The sequence below is a fragment of the Pelecanus crispus genome, chromosome 2, assembly GCF_030463565.1.
Source record: "Pelecanus crispus isolate bPelCri1 chromosome 2, bPelCri1.pri, whole genome shotgun sequence".
Lineage (NCBI taxonomy): Eukaryota > Metazoa > Chordata > Aves > Pelecaniformes > Pelecanidae > Pelecanus > Pelecanus crispus.
Genome location: NC_134644.1, coordinates 148,568,380 through 148,595,902, shown reverse-complemented (window position 1 = coordinate 148,595,902; position 27,523 = coordinate 148,568,380). Strand labels below are relative to the sequence as shown.

The window sequence follows — 27,523 nt, the reverse complement described above, 5'->3', positions numbered from 1 at the left end:
GGACTTGGAAATTTTGTTTCCAGTAGCCATGTTGTTTTAAGGGGTGCAGACACCTCCAGCTTCCTCTGCCTCTGCAAGCTGCACTGAACAGTTGCTTTTTGTAACTGGAAGACTGAGGCCTGAGGATGGTCCCTGCAAGACCTTCATCTTCTTGTGGTTATAGTATTTCCTGTGAACGTGTTGCTGCCTTCAGTAAAGCAGAAATGAAAACGGGGCTTGCGTGACATAGAATCATTGCAACTGTGAGGTTGCATGGCTTGAAGTTTTGTGCCAGTTTCAACCTCTGACAGCTGTTTGAGGCTCTCACAGCATGTGGCACCTCCTGCACCACTGGGGACAGACCTGATGGGCACGACCTTCCTGGCCAGCCTGGCGACGCCAGTAGTCTCGTCTCCCATGGGCAGAGCTGTGCCTGGTCCTTCAGAGCTCACTCTTTGGCTGCTCTCTCCCTACAGCTTTGCGGAAGCTTAGCTGTAGCCTTTATTCGCAAGTAGAATGGGCCAGCTCTATGGGTTAAAGTGACTATCACCTCTTCTTTGCAGGAGCTGAAGCAAAGCATATTCCAGTATGTTTAAGCTGTGTGGACTTCAATTTCTGCTCATCATTCATTCGGTGAGTTACGGCTTTTCCTTTGTTTATCTGGGAGCAAACAGCAAAGGTTGCCTGCGAGCCTCTGAGCTCTAACCTGCGGGGCATCCCAGTCTGCAGGTCAGGCTGGCAGCCTGTGCTGGCAGAGCGGCGGTAACTGGGTGTGGGAGTGCGGCCCCAACACGTGTGTGACCTCATGCCCAAAGGTTAAGAAGACGTGTCAATCATTAGGAAAAAAAGCTTAAAAAAACCTAGAAGAAACCAATTTACCTATTTTGTCTCTTGTAGTTCCTCCTCAGATATTACTTTTTCCAGTTATTGGATTTCACACTAGAAAAGCTTTAAAAGTACTGCGACAAATCACCAAACAGTGAAGACATCTGTAACGTGTTCATGTGTACTATAATCCATGCATGTGCTGACATATTAACTGCATTCTAAGACATATAATGGCACATAGTTTAAACCATGTGTATTAATTATTTATTATTCCATCTATGTGAATCCCTTTTCAGAGGATTTCTGGAACTGAAACGTGTTAATTAGGCTATTTATGGATCTCATCTATTAAATTCAGTAGATTTACTGATGTCTGTAAAGGCTTCTACTTTACAATTGAAATTAACAGAAAATATAAAACATGAGTCAAATTCAAGTCTACAAAAAAGATTCCTCAGAATATGGAGTCCCTGGTGGTGGGGTTGATGTGCAGTAGTGAGTATCTCCTTTTTCCTTCCCATCTCAAGAGCTGCTGCCCGTGGCAGTGCTGACCCCTGTGGAGCCACTCCACAGCTGTTACAGCTGCCTTTAAAGGGCATGCCAGCCGGATACAGGCCAAGGAGAAAGCCCTATTTCCCCTTCAGGCCCCTGAGCAGTGATTCACGCTGTAGACGTATGTTTGGATATATTTATGGTCCACATAAAGTAATTTTAATTGACAGGAAGAGATATCTCTTACTTGTTTCACAGCGTGCACTTTGAACCTCTTGGGTTTTATAGCATCAGCCTTTGTTCCTCCACGGCGAGGAACACGACCAAGCAAAACCCCTCTACAAAATGGCCCTGGGAAAAACCTCCAGGAGCCAGGTTGTGCCCACCAGTGCAATGTGGGAACAACTGTAGGAGGTCAGATTCAGGGTCCTGCTATCTTGCCCCTGGCAGAGACCAGCAGACCAGCAGTCAGCATTTAGCAAAAATAGTAAAAGGTAGCTCTAAAGTACTTTTTCCTGGTATGTGTACCTATTACATGGCTTTTTTAGATATTTTTCTACTGTCACTAGTGTTCACTAGCATCCCTCCCCCCCCACCTCCTTCCCCAGTTCTCACAATAGTCTAGTTTTCCTGTTTGCAAAAAGAGTCACAAACCCTTGTAGGCGAGGAGGGCAGCATCTCTGGCTATTATTAAGCGGAATCTGGCATTACTCAAACACCACTTGTGACACACACACACAGAGCAGCGCTTTAGGGTAAATTGTGCTGAACTTAGCTATGTTTTTGTCATAGCTAGAATTAAGTTTTCCCTTGATAATATGTAAGCTGTGTGAGAGGCTGAATAGCTGTCACAGCAGCACTAGGACCAAATCCAGGGGAAAAGTCATGCAGCAGAGAACATGCACTCCCAGAGCCCAACTCCTTGGGGTGATGGACAGGGTGGCAATGGCACTCCAACTTTATAAAGCAGAATAAAGTCATTTTTACACCAGAAGAAAGGGAGTTTGACCTGTGCAGCCAAATAATGGAACGCTAGTTCTGACAGGCAGCTCCTCAGCATTGGCAAGACCTTGGTGACAGGGAGAGAAGAGCAGACATTCAGGGGAGTTTTGTCTTGCCTCTGGAGAAAGAGGTAGATTATTGGAACTGCAGGCTGAATTGTCTTGTGTGCAAGGGCTGCTCTAGGAGGCTGATTTTTAATTTGCTTTTTTTGTTTGAAAGCAAGAACAGCCCTGAAATGTTAGGGCAGGAGTGTGTCCGGAGGTCTTTGGGCACTAGGGAGGGGGTGGTTATAAAATTCGTATAAAACTCATTAAAAATTTCCCAGAAAAAACACCATGTGAAGGCATTGCCAGCCATTAGGAAGAAAACAGAGGTCAAGACAGATTTGCATGGCATTTTTGCCATGAGGTAGAAGCCAAAGATCAAGCAGGACATGTTTGCTCTGGCTATGGTTTGCACTCACATGCAACTGATGTGAAGGCACAGGGCCTGAGTGGCTTGCCCACGTTGCCAGGACACTGAGGATGGTGGGGTAGGGGACCTGGGGAGGTCCACCTTTTTTCCTTACAAAAAGGGTTTGGATTTATTGAGGAAATTACAAGGGGTGCAGCCCCAATTCCTCCCCATCTCCAGGTGTGGCATTGGGTCTCCTGACATACTTGTGGCCACAGGACTGTGCGGCTCCTGATTGGGATGTGGCTGGTCCTTCTGGGGACACAGAGGTGATCCAGAAATGCTTTTATGAATTTCCTCTTGCTCTCAGTCTACTGTCAGCTCTTTGGTGCTTCTCTTTGCTCTTGAAAGAAGATCAAATCTCATTCAATTACGTAGTGGTTAGAAAAGGGAAGAGCCCAATGTTTGTTTTCAAATTAATTAATAAATAACACTGCTTTTAAAACTCATGTGCACTAAAGAACCTGGAGCTCTTCGGTACAAAGCAGCAAAAGTCTCCTCCCTGATACTACAGCAAAATAACTTGCAAGAGGCTCTGTGATGGAAAGTTGCTGTTCGTGCATGGTGACAGCAGACATCCCTCAGCTGCTTTCCTCCATCCCTTTCTCCCTCTCTCACAGGCTCTGTGCCAGAATTTGGGGGACCTGCGTGTAACTGGGCCTCTGAAGGATATGAATTTCTCTGTTCTAGAAGGAGGGGGACTGCGCGTCATTTACCAGGTAATCAAATGTTTCTTAGTATCCGCTCCAGTCAAAAACCCCGTAGTTCGCACACACTGACCTCACAGGCGGTGTTGTCATCTGTGCTGGTGGGAAGAAGAGTCCCCTGAGAGGAACTGAAATTAACTTTAACTTCCTCAATCTGGGAACTCAAGAGTCTACATGCAAAAAGCAAGAGACAACCCCTTCTCTCAAACACATTTTAACAGGCTATCCTAAGACAGGGATTAATAAAATCAGCATTCCTAGAGAATGGGTTTCCATGTAACTTATACCACCATTTTCCTTCAGCTCCGAGGTTTTCTTCTCAAAGCCATAACCACAGAAGGATAGATCCAGCTCCCAGGCAAATGGAGGATGTGTGTCATTTTTTTCCATTCCCTTGCTCAGACAAAGCCCTGTCCTAAGCAGACGTTTGCTTTGGAAAGAAACCACAGTTGGAATTTCCTGCAGCATTCAGGAAATAATGTGAAAATTCCTCTGTTGAGGAGCAGAAAAGAGCAGATTTGTTTGAGCAAACTCTTGGAATATCATTCCCCCAGCCAAGCACACTGTTGGCAATAGATTTTAAAAGACGCAAAAGCATGAAATTATTTCGATTATGGTGAAAATACTGAAAAAAGGATGATTTTCCCTCTGATTTTTCCCTGCTCTAGTTCACATCCGAGCCACCTGCTGTGAGTTTCAGAGCTACAGGTGAAAAAGATGGAATAATTGACCTTGTGCCAAGGACAGGCATCCTGTATCTCAATGGGTCTCTGGACAGGGAGACCAAAGCACTGCACAGGCTGCAGGTAAAAACTCAACAAAAAATAGGAAAGGAGGGTTATTCATATTCACCCTTTTTTGGTAAACCTGAAATTAATGGAAAACTGTTGAAATTTCAAATTCTTTCTTTTGTCTATGTTTACAGACAGCTTTTCATTTTTAATATTGAATTTTGCTGAAAGACAGATGGCTTTATAGTTCTGAAAGACTTTGCACAGGAAAATGCTCCTTAGCACAGGAAGGTTATGTTGAGAAAACAAAAATTACCCTGATGCCAACACCAGTCCTTTATTTCTCCTAATATGAGGAGGACACTTGTCTGGAAGCAAAATCTGGCCCTATGAATGAGATTCGCTTATTGTCCCTGGAGACTGATAGGGTGAATTCCATGGCTGGAATGGGAAAATAAACTATTGTAATCTACTTAGGGAGATTATAATCTTTTTAGGGACAAATGGTGTGAGTAAATGACATTTAGACACAGAAGCATGGATCTAACCTCTGTTAGGTAGCAGCAGAAAGCTTCTTGGCAGATGTTGGAGGCTACTAGAGGAAAGAGCATTGTGTGCTTGCCCTGCTATTATACTCTTTTCATAAGTATCTCATTGTAAACACTGTTGGGAGTGGGACAGCAGGTAGGCGACCTTTTGGTCTCAGTACAGTCTTGTGCTTTTATTCTGTGTCAAAAATGGTATTGTCTTTTTCTGAGGCGCTAGCAACTGAGGAGATGATTGTGAGAGGATCAATATCTGAACCGACAAAGTACATGATGATGTTTTAGCTAGCCTTAGCTATCTTTCTAAAGTCTACCACTTCAGGTTTAATGGTTTCATGTTCTCAGCTCTAAAGCACCCTTGCATTGGTATTAGAGAGTACAATTTGCTAGCCCCAGAAGTTATTAACCCTAAACAAGGGAATCCTTTACAGACAAGAAGAAGTGATGACAGAACTGAAAAAATGATACTTGGTTAGGCATAAATAATCATGATTTGTTCTATTATGTGCAAACAAAACAAAGTCTAACAGACATAATATATACTTGGTGCTTTAAAGTCAAAGAAGGCTGAAAAATAAGAAGTCAAATTGTTTTGAACAAAAATGTAATCAGAACCAAGAATTAAGTTTACTCTACAAACCCTTAGATCAACCTATTTTTCTGGTTGATATTTACAACAGCACACTTGAGTCCCCTATATCATATTGAGTTTTCTCCTTGTTCTTTAGAAAGTATCTATTTCTATTTAAAGAAAGGCATGATGTCTAAGCTGTGCAAGAATACAAGTAGTCTTCTGAGACTGGAAGTGAGAAATTGCCCTCTGAAAAGTGTCATCAGAAGCGGGAGTAGGTTATTTTGTTTTGTTGGCATTATATACTGTGGCAAATTATTGTCAGTGAGCTGCCATGGTAAATTTGTCCTTGTAGATGGAGCCACCCAGTGATGGCTCTCACCAGATTTGCGTCACAGTAAGAACAACTTGGCATTTGACATCCTGATGTTCATTTACGTCTTTTACTTTATCTACGTGAAAATATTTCTTTGCTGTTCCTTCTTTTTCCAAATCAAGGTGGACAGTCTGGATGAAAAGGGAAACATAGTGAAAGGTCCTTACACTGTTACAATACTTGTGGAGGATATCAATGACAACCCACCAGAATTTGACCAGGTGAAGTACACTGGAGTAGTGAGGCAGAACTCCCGTCCAGGTAATCGTCATAATAATTAAATGTTATAGTTAATGGGAAGATAGGTAGATTAGTTAAACAGGAAGATAAAGTGGGTGCTATACTTCAACAAGCTGAAAAATGATCAGTTTTCCTTCCCACAGGATTGTACAAAATAAGGATACAAGCATGTATAATATAATGAAAGGACAAAGAGGTGACCATTATGTGGTGTAAAGGGATGAGTGTAATCAGAAATATTTCATAGTACCTCTTGCTTTGCAAGTATCACTTAACAGGCAAATATTGCTACCCTCATCACTGCACTGAAAAAACCCCTATGCTAGAAGGAGTTTAAAGTTCAAAGGTTGCCAAAGTCTATACAGAAAGAGAATGCTAAGAATATGTAAGTCTTTGCACATCAGTGAAATAAAATGCCACTGTAGATATGGGGTATGGTTTTACTGTGACTGATGCTTCTCAGAATGTGGGCTGAACCTTCGTACTTAGTAGAAAGTGTTAGATTATGGATTGCAGTGATCCAGTCCAGAAAACAGGAAAGTACTGAAGAGCAATTTGAGACCCACATCTTGGAAATAAAACAAAGGTCTCAGCCAGCTGTTATCATTGTGACTATGGACTCAAGAACAAACTTCCGCTAAGGAATACACATATAAAACTCCGCGGTGCCAGAAAACCATTCTGCAATATTTTACTGTATTCTTCAACTGCATCCAAGTAAAAAAGATTATGAATGTTGCACTGGTGATCAAAAGGCAAAAATTCACTTATGTTACCATACATTTCTGTATTTTTTTTTCACTGTATGATTGTTCCTTTAATTACAACAGTCACAGCTGTAGGACATTTTTCTCAAGCTGCTTTGGGTTGAACTGATTTGTATAAGGACTGCAAAGTGGCCTTAAAGAGGTACCAGTGAGCTACATTCTGGGTGCAGGCACTCTTGGGTGGTAGATAGCTCTCTGAGTTAGCTCTGTCACCTTCTTCATCAACTGGTCTTCACACCCAGTTGTGATCCTACTAAGCAGAGCCAGTGGAGGCGGGACCTGTGGGTAATATTACCTCCACACACAAGCATGGCTTCCCATGAGAGATGCATTATGAAACAACAGCAGCTCCCCATAAGCTGCCTTCCTGGCTTGAGAGCTCTGCTCGAATGGACTGTATGTTGAGGTTTCAGTCTCCTCTTACCAGTGTTTCTTCTCTAATATGAACAGGCAAGCCCTTCATGTATGTCCATGCCACTGACCGTGATGATCCTACAACTCCCCATGCACAGCTGACATACAGCATTCTGCATCATTTTCCCAACCCTTATTCAGAAATGCTTTTCCAGATCGATAATGTAACTGGAGCAATCTCACCGAGTAAAATGGGTATGTAAAAAGATCCTTGTTTGTCAAAAAGCAAGCTTTAGTTCTTGGGTGTACCTAGGAACAAACTAACCACACAGCTCTGATGCTAAATTTTGAAAAAACATAGTCAGTGGGATATACTCCACTGAGGACCTGGTTTTGAGGAACTTTCTTTGTGTCCCACCAAATTCAAGGGAATTTAGCAGAAATGGAGATTGGGATCTAAAAGTACATTGAGAAGAGAGGTAGATCCTTTGGCCCTCAGAACTATGCTGAGTCATATCTTGGGATAATTCTCTTCCTTGAAATCTAGAAAACCAAAATCAGTAACATGAAAAATGCAAAGAAAACTCAGCTGACCACGTGATCCCAACTAAACTGCAATGATTTAAAAACCCTGTCTCTTCTGCTGAGCTGAACAAGTGCCTAACTGGAGTGAGGGCTCTTCAGTGATGCATCTGCACAACATGAGACCACAGCACAGACGTCTCGTACAATTACATCCACATGATATTGTGCTGCCTCATTCAATGAAGCCAGAGGAAATGGCTTGCTGAGATTTGGCACAGAGGCCTATTTAAGGAGTAAGCCTGGAGCAGATGAAGCAGCATGGTGCATGTAGGAGGCAATGGGCAGATGAACCATCTCCACAGCCTCTGCTTCATTTCACTTGGCTCTTTGCTCTGTCTCTAGGCTCTTATTACTTAGATCCTCAAAAGCAGGACACCTTCACGCTTGTCGTCACTGTGAAGGACATGGCAGGGATGACAATGAATGCTTTTGCCAGCAGTGCCGATGTGATCATCACTGTGAAGGAGAGCCTGTGGAAAGCTCCCCCCACCATCCGCATCCAAGAAAACTCAACCCAGGTCCACCCTGTCAACATCAGCCAGGTAGGGCCCTTGGCCACTCTTCCTGCACCTCTCCTTGGTTCCACAGAGTCATTTTCTCCCAGCTAACTGTGAAAGTGTCCCCACTGCATTCAACACCAGGCTCCTCAGAAGGACTTTGGCACCTCCGAGTTATTTTTTATATGGTGTCTTTTGGAAATGATCTTTAGTGCAGGTCTCATTAACTTATTGTTAATGTGAAAGTTAATGGTTTGAAGGTGGCTGAGATACAGTCGATACAAACATTAGAGAGACTGGACTTTGCCCTTCAGTTTGGAGAGGTTATTAGCAACACCTGTGTGTGAGAATATCCCGTGGACAGAGGAAACATTTGGAGAATTTTGTTATAGTGTAATGACTGGAAGAAAAAGGGTGCTTTACAAGGCTATTTGGCACCATATGAAAGATAAAGCTCTTGAGCACTCCAAGGGAGCTCCGAGACAGACATGCCGCAGTTGGGTGCCTCTGCACAGGTGCTGCTCTTCTCTCCTGAAGGGTTTATTTGAGCACTTCCAGCCTTGCTCTAACACCACGGGCCCTCCAGGCTTTGGGCAAACCAAGAGCTAACCTGTTGAAGGTTATTTTGGGGTTAGCTTCTTCCATCTGCAGAAGAGCCTGCCAGGGGACCAGCTCCACTGCAACTCTGCTGTGGACAGTCCCCCACACTCAGGGACATCTGCTGTGACCAGTTTTGTGTGACACAGCACACCTGCTATATCAAAAGTACCTAGGAAGGACTGAAATGCCCTCCTTCAGCATCCTGCGTTCCCATGGTATTCTTGTTTTCACGGTGCAAAGGCAAAATATTTTGCCAATAACTGCAGACTGATAGCGATGTATACATCAGTAAATATTAACTAACAGGCCAGCAGCCTTTCAGAAATGTTTGACTTTGAAAAATGCCTTGGCACTGACACCCCCAATGCTGTCATCCCTTGGATATGGCAGGATTCCTCAGATCCTGTTTGCAAGAGTAACTGACTCGATGCTATTCCCACTGGCTTCAGTGACAGTCGAAGGAAGTCCAGAGTGAAAACAGGTGGAAGAAAAACTAACATGCAACAGTGCTCCCATTCTGGGGTCACTTGTATATAAATTTCACGCGGCAGCCAATGACAGTTGATTCTGCCTAGTGGAAAATGAAATGCAGTTGCTGCTATATAATATAAAACATAATCTGTAATACTGACTCCTTCATTAATTTGGCAGTCTGTTTGCTGCATTTCATTTTAAATCTGAAGCACCCCGTTAAGATCCTTCATCACAGACTTTGATGCATGGAAACAGCATACACACACATACGTGCAGACAGGTACCAGATATTTGATTTGTTGTTCCACATCTCTGAATTAGATAAACCAAAACAACAGGCAGGAATAGACAGTGCAAGGAGATGGAATATACTAATGTCAAGACATTCAAATGCATATAATGCTTTCTTCTTATGTATCACCATTTAGCTCCACATCCCAAAACCCTTCCATAAAAAGATGTGTCGTAGCCCATCTGGACAGTTGGAGAAACTGAGGTAAAATGGCTTCACCACAAGAATTCAGAGAGCAGAAGTGGATTATCAGTCTGGTTTTCTGCAGCTCATCCCAAGAGCCTGCCAAGCTATTAATTTTCTGGTTTATGAAGCTAACAGGAATGCAATCTTTTCTGTTTGTGGTCCTGAAACGATGCCTGTTAAATCTCAGTCTACACTTATGACTTTCTATCCTGCCTTATTTTTGTGTTTTTAGGTGCGCTCAAATGAGCCAGATGTAATTTATGACCTTTTTGAAAAAGAAAAGCTGCCCAGGCTCCCGTTTTCCATTGATCAGAATGGGGTTATTTATGTGACCGAACCATTGGACAGGGAAGAAAAGGATGCTGTAAGTAAACGCATAAAACCTCACCGATGGGACAGACCATAGCAGGAAGCTGATTATTGGTGTGGGAGTAAATACAAGAAAGCTCACTAGAGAGGACAGAGGGGAAAAAAAGAAATAAAAGCTTTTTTTCTTGTAATTTCTGTTTGGGAACGACTAGATAGATATGAAAGCACATTTATGTACTACACTGTAAATAGCCTTCAGTTTGGTACCCTACAACAGTTCTCCACAGGTCTGGCAGAAGCAATCACTGCCCACAGCGTATGTATAATGTACAACACAGACCAACCATGGCAGGATTGTAGGTGCATAAGCAAGAGGTAGGCAGTGGCATTTGTGGAGGGCAGGAGATTCAGATGTTTCAGATCTGCTCCAGATCCCAGGGGCCTTAGGCATCTCTCTCTGGAGGTCTTTTAGACAGAAAACCCTCTATCCCCTTTTGTTCTTGGAGGAAATTTGGGCACAGAACAGGGCAGAGATCAAATATGCTGGAGGAATCCTATCTCTGTATGTGACATGAATTTGCAAAGTGACAAAAATAAGGTGTTCCTGCTTTTCTTGAATTTTTGCAAGAGCAAGATCACAGTGCAGTGAAGTATTCAGGACTTTTAAATTCTTTTGAGAACTCAGACCTCAAGCACTAAGGGGTGGTGGAAGAGTGATGAATTAAACAGCGTGAAAATACTGGACAAACGTATAAGAGGATATTTCATTTGCATGGAATGCTCCCATATTTACACATTTAAATGCAAAATATCATCACAGTGGACATTCAACATAGCTAATCTCAATATTCTTATTGCAGTATGTTTTCTTTGCGGTCACAAAAGATAACAAGGGAGAACTGGTGGACAAGCCTCTGCAGATTCATGTTATTGTGGAAGACATTAATGACAACCCCCCTGTGTGCCAGCAGGCCCTCACTGTAATTGAAGTTCAAGAAAATGAAGGTGTAGGTAAGAAGACAGCTTCTACCCAATTATACACATCATTTTGGTCCTGTTATAGTTTCCAGCTGGGTGTAAATAAAGCTAGAAATTCTGATCCCAAAGAGTAAAATGTATCTGTAGCTCTCCTAGAGAAATGTTTTCCTGTGCAAATAGCCCTGTTGTTTTCACTTCAATAATTCATGTGGAAGGGATTTCAATAACCTGAGAAGGACAGACCCAAGACCCCTGCTTAAAAAATGCTGTTCAATTTAAAATATAAAATTGCATTTTCCCACAACCACAGTTTTGGACAACTGCTTAGAATGTAAAAAGAAAAACACCTCTTTTGTTACTAATACAAGAAATACTGCTCTAAAAGTGGCATGAGCCCATTTTCCCTCATCCAGATTCTCCTCCAGCATAATGCCTTTGACTTCAATGGACCATTACCAAAATCTGTCCCTAAGTCTTCACATCAGTTATTTGGTTTCAAGGGTGAAGTGTCTGTTGTTACAGTCACTTCTGATCAAAACACATAGCCCAGTCCTTTTTGACTGCCCCAAGCCCAAAACAACTGGTTGGGATGCTAAAGGAAAAACTCCCAGAAGTCAAATGATTGTGTCCATTGCAGTGTTTTCCACACAGTTGTATTTTTGTTGCCCCTCTACTCTTTGCATCGGTATCACTGTTGTCAGTGTGTACCTCTGTGGAGGAATAGGACCACTGTATTATCTGACTGACTCTGGTCTCTCCTCTGCCACAGGAAGTAATATTGGCACCGTGCTTGCTACGGACATGGATGAGAAGGACACCCTTAACTCGCGTCTGCAGTTCAAAATCAAAAGTCAGATTCCTGCTGTTCCTGCAAATAATCTGTTCTTTATTCAGCAAGACACTGGGATTTTGCAGTTAACGAGCCGTTCATTAAACAAGCGCGCTGCATCCAGCTATTCCTTGAAGGTGCTGGTGACAGATGCAGGTATGTAATGCCTGCTGTTATACATTGGGATAATTTTGTTCACACTGGCATCCCCCATTCTCAGTGTCCAAGGGATGAGAGGAGACCTGGAGGATTCACTGCACAGGCAGCAGCACTGAGAGCTGGCTTGCTCTGGTGTGGTACTGCCTTGTTCTCGAGATGCAGGGAGGTTAATCACGATTCATAATGCAAGCATGGAAGGAAACCAGCTCTAGGGCAGAGCGTGGATAAATTGGGAAGCTTGTTAACAAGTACTCCAGTAAGAGATTTCCTTCCAATCTCTTGGGAAAAAAATGAAGTGATCATGATTGTGGTTTTCCCCCAAAATCTTTCAAACGGACTCACTGAAAAAAAAAACAATGAAAAAAACCACAGCTGCTCAGAGAGTCCAGATAATGTATTTTAAAAGATTAAGAGCTGAAATTAATCTTCAAAAAGAATCTCATACATTATATAAGTTCCCAGGAGTCCTTTGTGGTTCACTAAATGGAAAGGAAATCAAACTCCATACTAAAGCTTAAAGCTTTGTGCTGGAGTCCTTATAGTCAGGCAAAACTTGTGGATGGAAGAACTGGCATGTAAAGAAAGCAGTGTGACATGTCTGTAAATGAAATAGCATCACTTAGGCAGATGATATGAAAACCTTGCAGAGGGAGAAGCTGGTGATTTGTTTGGGATGCTTATTTGAATTCCATCCAAACAATTTTGTTTAGAATATTCCTTAACTTTCAGCTTGTGAAGCATGCCTATAAAACACTAAAATCCAGCTACATATGAATAGCACACAACCAGACAGGGTATATTTTTAAAATCACAAACCCCCATTGCTATGGGTACCCCTGCTCAGGTGGTGCTTAGATTTACATATATCTGAAGTTTAAGTCTGGCTGTATTGAAAATGAGGGTGCTGCCTGATGGTCTACCAAGAGAACACGGTAGCATAACCACTGGCGGCTTACTTTTTGACATGCAAAACTGATATTGAGAAAGCTAACACAATTCATAGCTATCATCGTCCTGGTAAAAGGTATGGTTAAAGAGAGTGAGGGAAATTAAATGAAACAGGGTAAGACAATGCTGAAGAAATTGGGAAGATGAATAGTAAGAGAGTGACGTTGTCACTGACTAAGAGACATTGGAGACTGAGTGCTTCTTACAACAGCAGGACTTTGCTTGGATTGGGCAATTTGGCAGCTTTCACTTTTGCTCACAGTGAACCCTTCTGGAGGAAAGTTATTTTCAGCAAAAGGGTTGCTGTAACATTGTTTGTTCTCTTTCCATGCAGTATTCCAAACATTCTGTGACGTGCAAATACATGTCATCGACATCAATGATCAGATTCCCATCTTTGAAAAATCAGATGTGAGTACTTTTAATGCTGTTTTTGATGTCCCAATAACTTTTGACAAATGTTTGAGCATACATTCAATGTCTATAGAATGTCAATGGGAAACTAACCATTTACAGAACAAGTAACAGAGCAATCCTGCATATATGCATATATGCAAAGCCTGCATATAAGCTCTATCTAGGCAGTGAGCAGTGGGACTGAGTCATAATTAATTCTCAAATATAAGGTAATTTGCTCAGTGGAAAACTATGTCTAAAGAAAGGATTGATTCTATTAAAGCAGTTTATTCCAGAAATGTAAGTTCTGGAGGGAAAGAGGGAAGAAAAGGCTTTAAAATTAATTAAAATAGCTAAATGGAAAAAAGCTAACATCTCCCAAGATCCCTTCCAAACACAATATTAATGCATCGAGAAAAGTCAGAAGGTGAATGGAAATCAAAGGCTCTATTTGCTTTAACCAGAAACAGTGGTCCAGTGATCTTTGCACAAACACATACCTGCTGGCCCTTGGTTCCAGAATGGGTGTCAGGCTCTTGCCTCTTCCTCTGGTGGAGGTGCTGGCATCTGGCAGAGAGACCTGCAGACTTTCCGTGGCTTCTCCCTGCTGGCCCAAGACTCCCTGGAGATACTGCAGTGGCTGGAGTGTCTACATTTAGATGTCTAAGCTCCCACCATACTCGTAAGCAATGTAGGTGGTGGGCTCAGGAAAGCTGTCTGGCCCATCAGGTGTAGGTGTCCTCTTGGGGAAGCTGTGTTGGTTTTTGGGCTTTGCTGACTGCATTGTCCAGCTCTCTGTTGATGATAATGGGAGCTTAGACACATGCAGACTAGGTGTCTACATAGCAGGCTGTTGACTTTCTCACCTCAAGGTCTCAGTCCAGGACCTGGTCTCAAGATGAGACTGCTGGGTCAGGGCACACATCAAACAGAGAAAACGGAGCTGGGCTGCTAATGTGGCAACAGCCTATGGTGCATGGAGCAATTAAATATTTAACAGTCAGTAGCTAGGGTGCTACTGGGTACAGAGGAGCTGTATAGTCCCTTCTGCTGTGAGCATTGCATGAACACAGAATCATAGAATCATAGAATGCTTTGGGTTGGAAGGGACCTTGAGAGATCATCAAGCCCAACCCCCCTGCAGTAAGCAGGGATTGAACCTGTGAACTTGGCGTTATTAGCACCATGCATGGAGTGGTTTCAATAGAGAGGTTAAAGATTTGGGACTGTTGCTATTCTAGTAGCTTACCCACTGAGAGAGATCCCATCACTTTTGATGAATGTATGGCTAAAAAGGGGGATATAGCAACATTGCAGAAGCTCTAGTGCCCATCTTGCAGCTCTGGGCTCTCCTGGGCAGCGAGGCAGCACACCTGTACTAATGTTTTTGTACATTTCTAACCTGGTTACATCTCTGGTGTGAAGTGCACCCACCACTTCCCTCCCTCACACGGCTGCTGTGGGTTAAAATACATCCATGCTTGTGGGTCGCACACTTGTTGTAGTGCTCAAGTTTTTATCTGCAGATGGTACTTGGTGTGTCATGTTTCAACAATCTCTCTCTCCTCAGTATCACAATGTGACTGTTGCAGAAAATGTCCCAGTAGGAACAGTGTTACAACGAATTCAAGCTACTGATGGAGACGAGCCTGCCACAGGGAGCTCCTACATCATTTACCAGGTGAAGGAAGGAGATCCAAACAACACATTCATCATAGAGACAGATCCTGAAACAAACCAAGGGTTCATCAGGATCAACAAGGTGAATACATGGGTTTATTCTTCTCCTTTATATATATATATATATTTGTCATGAACAGTAACCTCCCTGGTGATGATTTGCAGAGGCAGGGGGGTTGGCTGGTGGTGGGTTGAGGACACCCTAAGCATAGTGCAGACTGCAGGAAGCCCCACTCTTGGGCTCAGGCGCTGCGCCTGTGCAATGCTCAGACACACCTTTCCTCCTGCCTTTGCTGTCCCCTACCCACCCACCACCACCAGCAGCTCCCTCCGATGGTTCTGATGCTGGCCCTTTCTCCAGCAGAGCAGGCTCTGGCTGATGAAGTAGGTCTTTATGCTCCATAAAGAAAAAAAAAAGGCATTATTTGAGTGATTTTGCGGCAGCATTTCTAGAAAAGAGAAAGCCAGTGAAATGCTTCCATGGGCTGTGGTCATGGAAGGCTGTGGGCTGTCATGGGGCAGATCCTCCTCCCTGCTGGTGCTCTGGGCCATTGGTAGCTTTTGAAATGGGAGGTGCAAGTAAGAACAAGATGACTCAATGTCAGGATGGAGAGGCAGCTTGTTCCTGCTGAGGAAAACATTAACTGCGACAAAGCCAACGTCAGTGCATGCTGCGGTTGGTGATACGTCCCATATATTGAATGCTGGAGGCAGGAATATAAGGAACACTTTCTGCTGCAACGATGAATATCGATAGCAAAAGTGCTCTCCCTTTGAAATTAGCCTTCTCAAAGATGCTTCAACTATGGGTCCAGAAAACCTGTCACTCATTTTCCCAGGGGTGTCATGTTGTTTGCATCCAGTTCACCTGCTGCTGGCTGGGCAAGGGCAGGCAGATGCAGTGTTTGATGGACCATCTTCAGGCTCAACCTCAGCATCATTTTTTCCCAAGGAGGCAATTGCGAGAAACTCCACAGTGTAACAACCCTCACATGACTTTTGTCACCCGGAGGTTACCCGAGACCATCTTGTACAGAGCTATAAATACTATTGCTGTAAACAGGATATAGTTATTAAACTTAGTCAGGCAGGTGGCAACATTATTAGGAACTCCAGTTGCTGAGGAGGCCTCCAAACAGGCATATGGTTTCATTTAAATTGACTGTTCCCAGTGTAATTTTACTTCTGACAACTCTCCCTTATTTTGCCTGGGATGCAATCTCCTCCTTGAGAAGAGGAGCACTTTGTGGTTTCCCATGGGAGCTCTCCACAGCAGTGGAGCCGTTGCTTAAAGCACCTTTTTCTTCTAATTTATCCAGGCTCTTGATTTTGAAGCAGCTCCCGTGTACAACCTGGTGATCAATGCCACAAACCCCGAACCGCTGGTGCCAGGCGTGCAGTACAATTCAAGCTCCCTTACCTTGTTTAAAGTTTTTGTAACAAATGTGGATGAGCCACCTGTTTTCCACAAGACAGTTTACAACAAAGAAGTGTCTGAAGACATTCCTGTCAATACCCTGATCATGACGGTGGAGGCCTATGATCCTGAGGGGGCTACTGTAAGGTAAAAAAGAGTGACCATGATTCATTTATTGAATTTAGCATTTAGAAAATTGTTCTAAAAGAGGTACAAGGAAAACATGCCCAATATTTGGCATGCAGGAAAAGACTTTTTTATAAAAGTCTCATCTTCTAGTGGAAGGTGGAGATGTGGTGGGCTGGTGGCCAGTGACCCACCTGCAGCAGACTGCTGGGCAGTGCTTTTCTAACCAGCTTTCTCTCTGTGCTGTGACAAGCATCAGCCAGTGGGGCCCTTGAATCAGGAAACTAAAAAGAGAAGGCAGATAATATATGTCTCCAGGAAAAAGGTAAAGCTGGTCTCACAGTCACAGGGCTTCCATATCCATAATGCCTTTAACAAATGAATGAAGCATGTACTGCATACCCCTAGGAACAAGTAGGACAGTAGCTGCTTTTCATGTCACACAGGAAACTGCACAGGGCTTTTTCTCCACCAAAGCACACAACCTGTAGTGAAGCTCAAGTCTATAACTGACCATTCATTTTATTTTCCAACTGCCAAAAACAATATGCCTGCTTACACTGCACATGCAAAGCTCTGTGGAAGACAACTCCTATGTTTGTGAGTGGGATGCAAAAACTCATACTGGCTCATTTGGTAGCCCAAAGCCATGTTATATGGTCAATTCACCTTGAGTCTCTGCCAGCTCACAGATCTGTGCACAGTGCTGTGTTGCATGGTGTAAAGGTACCTTACACAGTAGTGTCAAATAGAAGAATTATTTGTGCCTCTTGTTGCATGATTCCCAGCTGTGATGCTGAACAGATCAACCCAAAGCAAACAATCCTTGAAATTTAACTAAAATTCAGCAAAACACCAAGTAGTTAATGGAGTTGCAGAATATGACTTTTAGGCCTCCTGTGGATTTTTTTTTTCCCAGGGGTTTCTCATCTGGCTTTCTACTTTCCCCTAACTTTTGGGAACTTAGCATGTTTGGCCTTCTGTCAAACTGGTTTGAAAGTCAGCCACATAGTCCAGAAGCTCTGGGGGATGATGACAGAGACAGATGACTGGAATTCATATCTACATAAACCACATTTCTGCTAAAAAATAGGTTAAAGGACATAAAAAGTATAAAAAGTAAAAGATGTACAAGCATGTCAGCATGCTGTTTTTAATGCAAGGGGTACTGAAAGGACAAAAGCGTTGAATGAGAAGGTCAGGTCACATCTACTCAAGCAAATGCCTGTGCTTTAACTGGGTCATATGTTCATGGTTAAATTTGTATAAGTAAATACCTAGAGACCTTGTTTTTTTTTTAAACAATAATATAAAGGCCATTATGTGGTGATGTTTAAAGCAATCTCTGTTCCAAGGCTACCCTGATGGTAATTAAAGGCTGCTCCAGACCAGCAGCAGATGACCACTGTAGTCTACCTCGGGGTCCTGCCCCTTACTGATCCAAAACATGGTGCCTGGCTGCACTGCTCCCTCTGCCCCCCAGCCTTTGGCTTGTGCCCCCATCAAAACCAAGGCATGGGAGATGTGATGGGGAGAGTGGGGTTGGGACAGAGCACACTTCTGGACCAAAAGCTGAGGAACACCCCAGGTTTCTCAGTTAGGACGAAAGTGGAGTTGCAGTACACAGGCTGGAGGAGCGGTGGCATTCCCACTGTCCTGCTCGCTCTCTTTATTCTCAATGATTTTGGCCTCCCTTCCTCTGTCTGTCTCTCCTGGTTGGCTGTAGTACTGTGACTCTTCCAAGAACCCTCTCTTTGAGTACAACTGTAATCAAGCCACTTGCCTAAAATCAGTAAAGAAGTATTTGCTTTGTCAGCAATTTTTCCTGATTTGGAATAGTATATGTGACTTTTTCTTATTTCTTTCCAAAGATACTCCTTAGAAGGTGACATAAGGAAATGGCTGAAGATTGATTCAACTACTGGGCAGATATACACTGTTTCCACTTTGGATCGAGAACAGCAAGAAAAGTACACAGTTGATGTTGTTGCGTCAGAGCTAAGTAAGCAATGAAACAACTACATATACACACAGAGGAATCCTTTGCCCTTACTGCTTTATGAGGAATTATCATACTTCCCATGACTAAACCCATGAAAACTACAGGAACATGTGATGTATCCTTAGAAGTATATATTTCTTAAGAATTTAACTTTCTTAAAAGAAATCTTGATCCTTAATGAGGATTAAAATAGCCTTTGTGAAGTTAGCTATCGTATGCCGTTATATTTGTGTGAGCCACAGGGCATACAGAGAAGGTTAGAATTTCTTCAGTATTTTCAACATCATCATTTTCTGCCATTTTTAATCTCTATAGCTATAAGGATGTTATTCTTTCTTGTAGGTATGTTTAGGCTTCCTGAAAACATACCTGGAAAGTAACTTGCAAACTTGTACAGAATTCATTTTATTATGAATAAAACTAATACAGTAGTTAGTCTGAAATATATTAGGGCTCCTAGTTCCAGCCATTAGAATCTTTCAGATAGTCCATTTGGGGAGATTTCATTACATGATTTACATTGAAAAGGGGTTAAAAACTCTGGACTGTATCTGATTGAATGAGGTATAAATCTAGATTTCCTTTATTAAACGCAGATAAACAATAATGCTGGCCACTGTTTTGGGGGATATGGGTAAAGATGTAATTACTGTATGTCAGGAAAAAGGAATGCTTCCTCAAGCACTGAGGTGGAGTGGGGCTGTTCTTGCAGGAAGAGGCTGGAGAAATGACAGGGCTCTGAAAGCTCTTCTTGGGCCCCAAGGCAGAATATTGACTTGCATTTCCTATATATAGAATAGAGATGGGAAACTTAAGGAGTTTCATGCTTAAAAGAGTGCTCCAAAGAGCACTGGTCACCTTGGATGTGACCGCTTACCAGATATGATGGATGTGACCACTTACTAGATACGATGGTCTACCTGCCTCCTTTCACTTGCTAGTGTTCTACAGTTAACAAGAGTTGGGGGTAAATAAACCACACTTTTTGAAAAGTGGTGGCAGCTACCACGAGTCCCTCAGGATGTCCTGAGACCTTGCCTCTGCAACCTGCAGACAGAATACCACCTCCCACTGCCTGCCTGATGGTGTACCTATAGAATAGCTGCAAATGCAACAACCCAGCGTATAAGTCCAAGATGAGCGTGTAACTTTTCATTCTGTTAAACTCTACAGATAATGCATCTCAGAAATCCAAAACAACCTTGGTACTACACTTACGTGATGTGAATGACAACCCTCCACGGTTAGCTATGGATTATCCTCCTTTCTTCTGCTACCCACTCAGTGGAGGAGAGAGAAGTGTCATTCAGGCTACTGATGCTGATGAACATTCAACATTTACTTTTTCTCTCACGGATGATATGAATACAAGAAATAATTGGGACATCTCAAAAGTTAATAGTAAGTTAATAAAGCTATTCTTATAATGATATGGGACTCTCTAAGTACTCTGGGAAATATAAAGAAATATTGAATTCCTTTTCATTCCTACTATTTCATATCCAGTATTCCATGTAGAAAAAAAATATCTTGTTGAGAAATTACATGCATTTTGGCATCTATTTATTTGAACACTTGAGTCATTAATAATTTTTTTCACGAGATTACATCTAGTATGTTGCAAGCTAAAATTTCACTAGTACTTACAAGAGAAGAAACATGTAAGAAAAAAATGTACTGTGTGCTTAAATTAATACAAAATCACTTCCACTAAAGAAATAGAGAAGTTTGCAAACTGTCTATTTCTGACCTTTCATGTGCAAAGGGAAGTCATGCCTCACAAATCAACTGGCGTTCTTTGAAGGAGATCAGTAAGCACATGGATAAGTGCTTGGCTGATAGAGCCTGTCTGAATTCCTAAAAGGCATTTGATGAAATGCCCCACTAGAGAAAGCTGGGTTGCCATGATGTGAAAGGGACAAGTTTTGAAAGGATAAATAATAATTTAAAATTCAGGAGTTAGAGTAAATAGTCAGCTCTTGCACTGAAGGGACTTCATGTGTGGTTTTCCAAAGGGGTTTTTTCTAGGACCTGTGTAGGTCAATAAATATGGGTGTGCAATGAGGACACAAAGTTTACTCATTATACAAAGTTATTTGAGTAGGAGCCAAGAGTGAAGAACTGCAGAACATCCTTGCAAAACTGAGTTGGTTGAACAATAAAATGGCAGATTCAAATGAACCCCAAACTCCCAAATTCACATTTGAAATCATGGGTGCTGAGCTGGCCATTACAAGTCAGGAACTGTAAGCAGTTTCATGAAAATGTGAGGTTAAATTATCAGTAGTGTTCAGAGAAGCAGATCAAATATTGGTAATTACTAGGAAAGGACCAGAGAAGAAAACAGAGAACATCATTATGCCCCTGTATAAATCCATGATTTGTTCAAATCTTGAACTCCAGTCTCTTCATCCCCAAAAAGATGCAGCAGAACTGGAAAGAGACTCAGGGTGACACGGGCAATCAGTTATGGAGTAGCCTGATATAAGAAAGTGTATGGAAGCAGCAAAGTAAGCTACTACTTTTTAGCTTGGAAGAGAGTAGGGGAAAAAATACCATAGAGGTCTATAAAATCATGAATGCTACGGTCAGGGTGGCCAGAGGTTCATCATTTGCCCTCTCTTCCAGTACCCAAAACTGGGAGCCTCAAATGAAGCTTATGGGATTTATTTCCAGTGCCGATAGAGGGAGGAGGTAGTTGACTGTGGAACTTGTTGCTGTGGGGTGTTGTGTATGTAGAAAGTTTCTACAAGCTCAAAGCAAGAAATTACATCTCGCTGAAGATGTCCCTGAGCTGAAAATGGTTGAAGGCTGGGAGAGCATTAGGAGAAAATGAAATAGTTGCTTGCTTTTTTATTGTAATCTCCACTTATTCTAGAGACAAGACACTGATATTGATAGACCTTTGGTCTGATCCCAATGGCTATTATAGTCTTACTTTTCCAAGTTTTAGAGTCTTAGATGTGACAGTGTAAGTGAGCTAGAAGGATGGTCTGTCCTACTAAGTTATCTTGGGAACAATTTAAGTTGGTTATGGCTTCTATGAGTATGGTGGGATATTCTTGGTTTAGATGTGATGCTATCAGTGTAGCACTACTGAAGATCAGATTTGGCCTGCTGCAGAAATTAGGAAGGAAATTCTCTGACAATATTATGCTGAAAGTCAGACGAGACATTCAGACAGTCCCTTTTAACTTAATGGCTGCAAACCAATGAGACCTGTGAAGACATGGGGGAAAACAGGAACTACCATCATGTGCAAAGTAGCCTTAAAAAAGAGCATTTGCAGCTTGCATGAACGTTGAGCTAAATTTCTTTCTTGTGCTGATATGGATGTCCCATTTCCTACTTACAGCTACTCATGCTTACCTCTCTCCGAAACATGCTAACTTTGAAGAGAAGGTGTATGATGTTCCAGTAATAATTAAGGACAATGGAAAACCACCTCTGGAAAGCAAAGTGAATCTTAAAGGTATACTATGCTCAGTACTATTCATTTCAAGACAACAGTTATTAATATACTGTTATTAATACATTAAATACGTGGCCTATAGTGAAGGTATGAAGATAAGAATTAAACATTTAAACAGAAAACTTAAATGTTTAAATCCAGGCAGTTGGATAGGAACCTTGTTGAAGTAGGGTCTTAAAATGTGCGTACAAAAAGGATCCATTTGAAAATATTTTAAAGTTGCTTTTAGTGTGTTCCTTCTTGTATTATATTATTAAACTGGACTACTAAACTTCTCACTAACCTCATGGCATTTCTTTTTGCAGTAAACGTCTGCAAGTGTTCAAGTGAAAAGTCATGTTTTGTCGAAGTACAGCGTCAGCACTCCCGGCCAACCGCCGGCCAGGCAGTTGGGATTCTTATTGGAGTCTTGCTCATCATTGGTGGGTCACTTTTTCTTGGTTGATATGAAGCCAGGTCTCCAAGATATGATAGTGCTGCTGCATTTCTGACACTGATTCACTTGTTGGGTAAAAAAAATGTCATGAACGTTGCAGAATGAGCAAAAGAGGGAAGATCTCATGATTGTGTATCATGATTGCTGCAAACTTGTAAGCTTTTGGTCATAGGAATAGCCTTCTTTGTCCTGTGCTTCTGCATGCATATACAATGACACAGCAAGCAGCTATGACAGAAGAAAATGCTGCACTTGTAGCATATTGTCATTTCATTGTTACCTACCACCTTTTCCCTGTCAGGGAAGGAACTGGAGACTAGTCTTTGGCTTCCAGATTATAGTGAAAACAGTGAAGAATCCAGGAGTGTCATGCTTACAATGTCTGTACCTGCAGCATACAATTATGATTTTATTCACCTATTTCAGCTACATAAGTTTTCATTTTCATATGGAGAACTGCTTTGAGCTGTGGAAAACTGGCATTTACATGAACAAAGTACAGTTGTATTGCTTAGTGGTAGTGAACAGTATTACGTTCTTATAGGCATGAGCTGATGCAACTTCAACAAGTAGCTTAAAACTTTTTCCAAAAACAGAAAATCTGTTTTCATATTAGAATAGACTAGACTAGAATAGAACAGAACAGACTATTTCAGTTGGAAGGGGCCTACAATGATCATCTAGTCCATCTGCCTGACCAATTGAGGGCTGACCAAAATTTAAAGCATGTTATTAAGTGCATTGTCCAAATGCCTCTTAAACACTGACAGCCTTGGGGCATCAGCTGCCTCTCTAGGAAGCCTGTTCCAGTGTTTGACCACCCTCTCAGTAAAGAAATGTTTTGTAATATCCAGTCTAAACCTCCCCTGGCACAGCTTTGAACCATTCCCACATGTCCTGTCACTGGATACCAGGGAGAAGAGCTCAGCACCTCCCTCTCTGCTTCCCCTCCTCAGGAAACTGTAGAGAGCAATGAGGTCACCCCTCAGCCTCCCCTTCTCCAAACTAGACCAGCCCAAAGTCCTTAGCTGCTCCTCATAGGACATTCCTTCCAGCCCTTTCACCAACTTTGTTGCCCTCCTCTGGATGCATTCAAGGACGTGAACATCCTTCTTAAATTGTGGGGCCCAGAACAGCACACAGTGCTCAAGGTGAGGCCACACCAACACTGAATAGAGTGGGATAATCACCTCTTTTGACCAGCTGGTTATGCTGTGTTTGATGCACCCCAGGATGCGGTTTGCCCTCTTGGCTGCCAGGGCATGCTGCGGACTCACATTTGGCCTGCTGTCAACCAGCACCCGCAGATCCTTTTCTGCAGGGCTGCTCTCCAGCCACTCCTTTCCCAATTTATACTTGTGCCTGGTGTTACTCTGTCCTAGATGCAGAATTCATCATTTGGACTTGTTAAATTTCATCCCATTAATCATCGCCCAATGCTCCAATCTATCTAGATCCCTCTGCAAGGCCTCTTGTCCCTCAAGAGAGTCAGCAGCACCTCCCAGTTTTGTATCATCAGCAAACTTGCTAATGGTGCATTCAACTCCTGCATCCAGAGCACTGATAAATATATTGAACAGAACTGGCCCTAGAATTGAACCCTGAGGAACACTGCTGGTGACCGATCGCCAGCCAGATATAGCCCCATTCACTACAATCCTTTGAGCTCTGCCCTTCAGCCAGTTCTTCACCCAGCGCACCGTGGACTTGCTCATCCCACAGGTGGACAACTTGTCCAGAAGGATGCTGTGAGGGACAGTATCAAAAGCCTTACTAAAATCTAGAAAGACTACATCCACTGCCTTCCTTTCATCTGCTAGGCAGGTGACATTATCATAGAAAGATAAGGACTTTCCCTTTGTGAACCCATGTGGACTGTGCCTGATGATTGCATTATTCTTTAAATGCCTTTCAGCAGTATCCAGTATGACCCTCTCCATAATTTTACTGGGAGCTGAGGTTAGACTAACAGGTCTGCAGTTCCCTGGGTCTTCCCTCACACCCTTTTTGTAGATTGGAATAATATTGGCTAGCTTCCAGTCAGCAGGGACTTCCCCAGTCTCCCAAGACCTTTGGTAGATGATCAAGAGAGGTCCTGCCATAACATCCTCTAGCTCCTTCAGTATTCGTTTTATAAATGTAAGTGCAAAAGTAAAGAGAATGACTCTTGATGGGATCCAGTCCCCTAGGAAGCAAAAAGCAAGACAAATTCAGTGCTCAGTCCTGTGTGATTTTTGAATGTGATGGTCACAAGAGCCAGAGTAGGAATCTGTGACTCAGATGTAGAGAGGGGAGGGAGTGTGAAAGACCCATGGAGAAAATCAAAGAAAAGGAATTAAATACATTACAAGCCTCATATTCAAAAGAGTTGGATTAAATTAGAGGATAAAAGGGAAAAAGCCCAAGAACTTATGTAAGTTACCATTACTTCAATTCTAAAAAGAAAGACAATGAGCCCCCAAGAACAAGTTCAGTACCTGAAAAGACAAAAGCAAATCTCTGTGTTGATTTTCTTTTGCAATACACAAACCCCAAAAGAAAGAGAAAGCGCCGATGCATGTGATGCATATGTTTGTCTTTTGAAGACAAAAAGAGGAAAAAAAAATTCAAAGAACTTAAAATGGAAGAAGCCATATTCAGACCATGTGATAGACAGAGAAACCCCTCAAACTGCATCTTTAACATCTCTGTTCAAGCTTCTCACATCACTTATTTCTGCCCAATTCCTTGGTCTGATCTCTCACTTAGTATAGTGCCACATTCAAGTGAAAATTATGTTGGATAACTGACTAAAGATGGTTTCATTACAAGACAGCTGGTCAGCTTCAGAGAGCACAGTAAAAATTGCTACTGCTTTATGACTTTTAAAAAACACAGTGTACGTAGCTCATAAAGGATTTTTGAAAGAAATCCTGAAATGAATACGCAGGTTTTTTCAATAGCAAGTTTTTTTCACTGTAAAACGAAAATCAGATGATAGCCTCTCAGGTGGATTTAACAGGGATCAGAGATGGGCAAAGAAAAAACAATGAGAAGTATCCAAAGACTTTATGAAACCTGGGGAGATTACAAATATTGAGTTTGGCCTTGGAGCTCAGAAGATATGACCATAAAAACAGCCGTCTCTTGGTGGCCTTTCTGACACCAGAATGAGTTCCCTCATGAGCTAAGGACGCTCTCAGACTTCAGCACCTTTTGTTCCAAGAGCAAGGATCTTCTGTAGTCTTACTTTCTTTAAAAGAAACACAGAGCATAGACACTGGAAAACAAAATACAACAAAACAAAAAATACACCCAAAACCTTCAACCAATCCATTCTGATGGGAGAAACTTTCATTAAGACAAACTGTCTTTCTCCTGGAAGGTATTTCTCCCACTGAGAAATGGGTGGGAGAATAAATATCATGTGGCAGATACTAGGCATGTTCTTTGATTAACCACTCAGATACCACAAATATGATGTAAAATAAGAACAACTACAGAACAGGTACTCAGAGCAATGAATGGGGCAAGAGCAGTAGCTGAGCACTCCTATATACTTCAGTAAAGGAACAAAGAGATGTTGAAAGTGATAGATAATCTAACACTGATAAAGAGGAAATAAATTTTCATACAGTGTAAAAAGCTCATAATGATTTAAAAAGATCAAACATATATATATATACAAACATATAATATGCATATTTGATGTGTATATATACATATATATTTATCTATGTATGCATATGAAGATGTCTAGACACCTTAGATTGGGTATGACAAGTGATGATAAAGGGTATTAGCACTTCTCATCCAGGCAACAAGAAAATCTCAGTCATTCTCAGCCATAGGTGCACAAATCTCTGGGGTTCATCAGCTATTCCTAACAGATACCAAGGAGTTCCCAAAGAACAATTTTGCTGTCAGTAGTCTCAGCTTTGCTGTGACAAAATTGCTATTCTATTGTGAAAAAGACCCAGGGACTGCAATTCAAGACAAACATGACAGATCATTGCTCAAAGGGAGGGCGGCTAAAAAAGACACTTTGCCATCTGGTCAGATCTTAGAGGAGAAGTTCTCCTTTGGGGGATGTCTCCTGAGCCCTGAGGCGTCTGGTCCTGCCCACCAGTGCCTCAGGTCCCTGAACACGCTGTTGGTCCAATGCTACACGGTCATTCCCCAAAGCCATTTGCTTCTGTTGAAGAGGTAAAGCAGTACGGATGTTACAGTGAGGGTGTCAGATCCTTTGCTGAAGTACCTTTTCAGAAAGTTTTCTCTTCCCTTTACAGATGAGTGCTCTCTGTTTTTCAGGTTGTGTTATAGGGGCTGTGTTTCTTCACATGAAATACAAACAGAAAAATGAAAAGAAGAGCCATCAGAAAGATGTAAAGGATAAGTCTGAACTCAATAGACTGGCTTAATGACTGTTTGATCAAGAGACAAAAACATGCTTTGGGTTGGCAAGGAGTGAGCTTTGTATCTCCCAAAGCCCAGAAGTGTACTATCACAAACTGAGGATACAAACATGCAAAAGAACGCTTCCAGAGTTTTGTCCTCACTTTTGTAGGTAATACTATTCAGTCACGAAACAAAAACCATACGTACCCTTCAGCGGCAGCCATTAATAAGAGTATCAGCTTTGACTGAAGTGTTAACTCATGACAACATGAAATGCTGAGCTCCTGCAAGGATCAATACATGGGACCAGCCTTCTTTGTTTGGCAGCTGAAGTAAATATGGACTTTGCAGAGGACTGTGTTTTATCTGACTGCACATCTTTGGCTCTTTCCTTCTCAAAAAGTTACTGAGTAGCGGAATGGGGAATAAAGTCCGGTCCTACATTTGAAGACGTCCCATGAAGTCACAGAAATCTCTCTGACTCTCAGCAAAGGAGCTCCCAAATTTACTGCAATCTGTAATCTGCCCTGGGTCATGCCTGCTTGTAAGTGTTATGTTGATGAATTTGTGCTAGCAATATTCACTAGCAATGTGGCATTTCAGTTTTTCATTTTTGATATCCACAGAGTATAACCAGTTTGTGAAGTGCCATGGCCTTTCATTACAGTTTCTAAGTTAAAAAATACATGCTGAGTCACGTAGAATTGGGTAATGT

The 27,523-nt window shown here is 42.1% G+C and overlaps 1 protein-coding gene across 1 annotated transcript; it reads left to right on the top strand.

The window, feature by feature from the left end:
• The first annotated feature begins 567 nt into the window (after window positions 1-567).
• CDH17 (cadherin 17) lies at window positions 568-26,831 on the top strand. The gene is made up of 17 exons (XM_009486618.2): window positions 568-612; window positions 3,375-3,473; window positions 4,130-4,267; window positions 5,807-5,945; window positions 7,142-7,300; window positions 7,973-8,172; window positions 9,912-10,043; window positions 10,849-10,999; window positions 11,736-11,951; window positions 13,237-13,313; window positions 14,869-15,060; window positions 16,298-16,542; window positions 18,393-18,523; window positions 19,697-19,924; window positions 21,879-21,995; window positions 22,301-22,417; window positions 26,722-26,831. The coding sequence occupies exons 1-17, from the start codon at window positions 568-570 to the stop codon at window positions 26,829-26,831; spliced, it is 2,496 nt and encodes an 831-aa protein (XP_009484893.2).
• The last annotated feature ends 692 nt before the right edge of the window (window positions 26,832-27,523 follow it).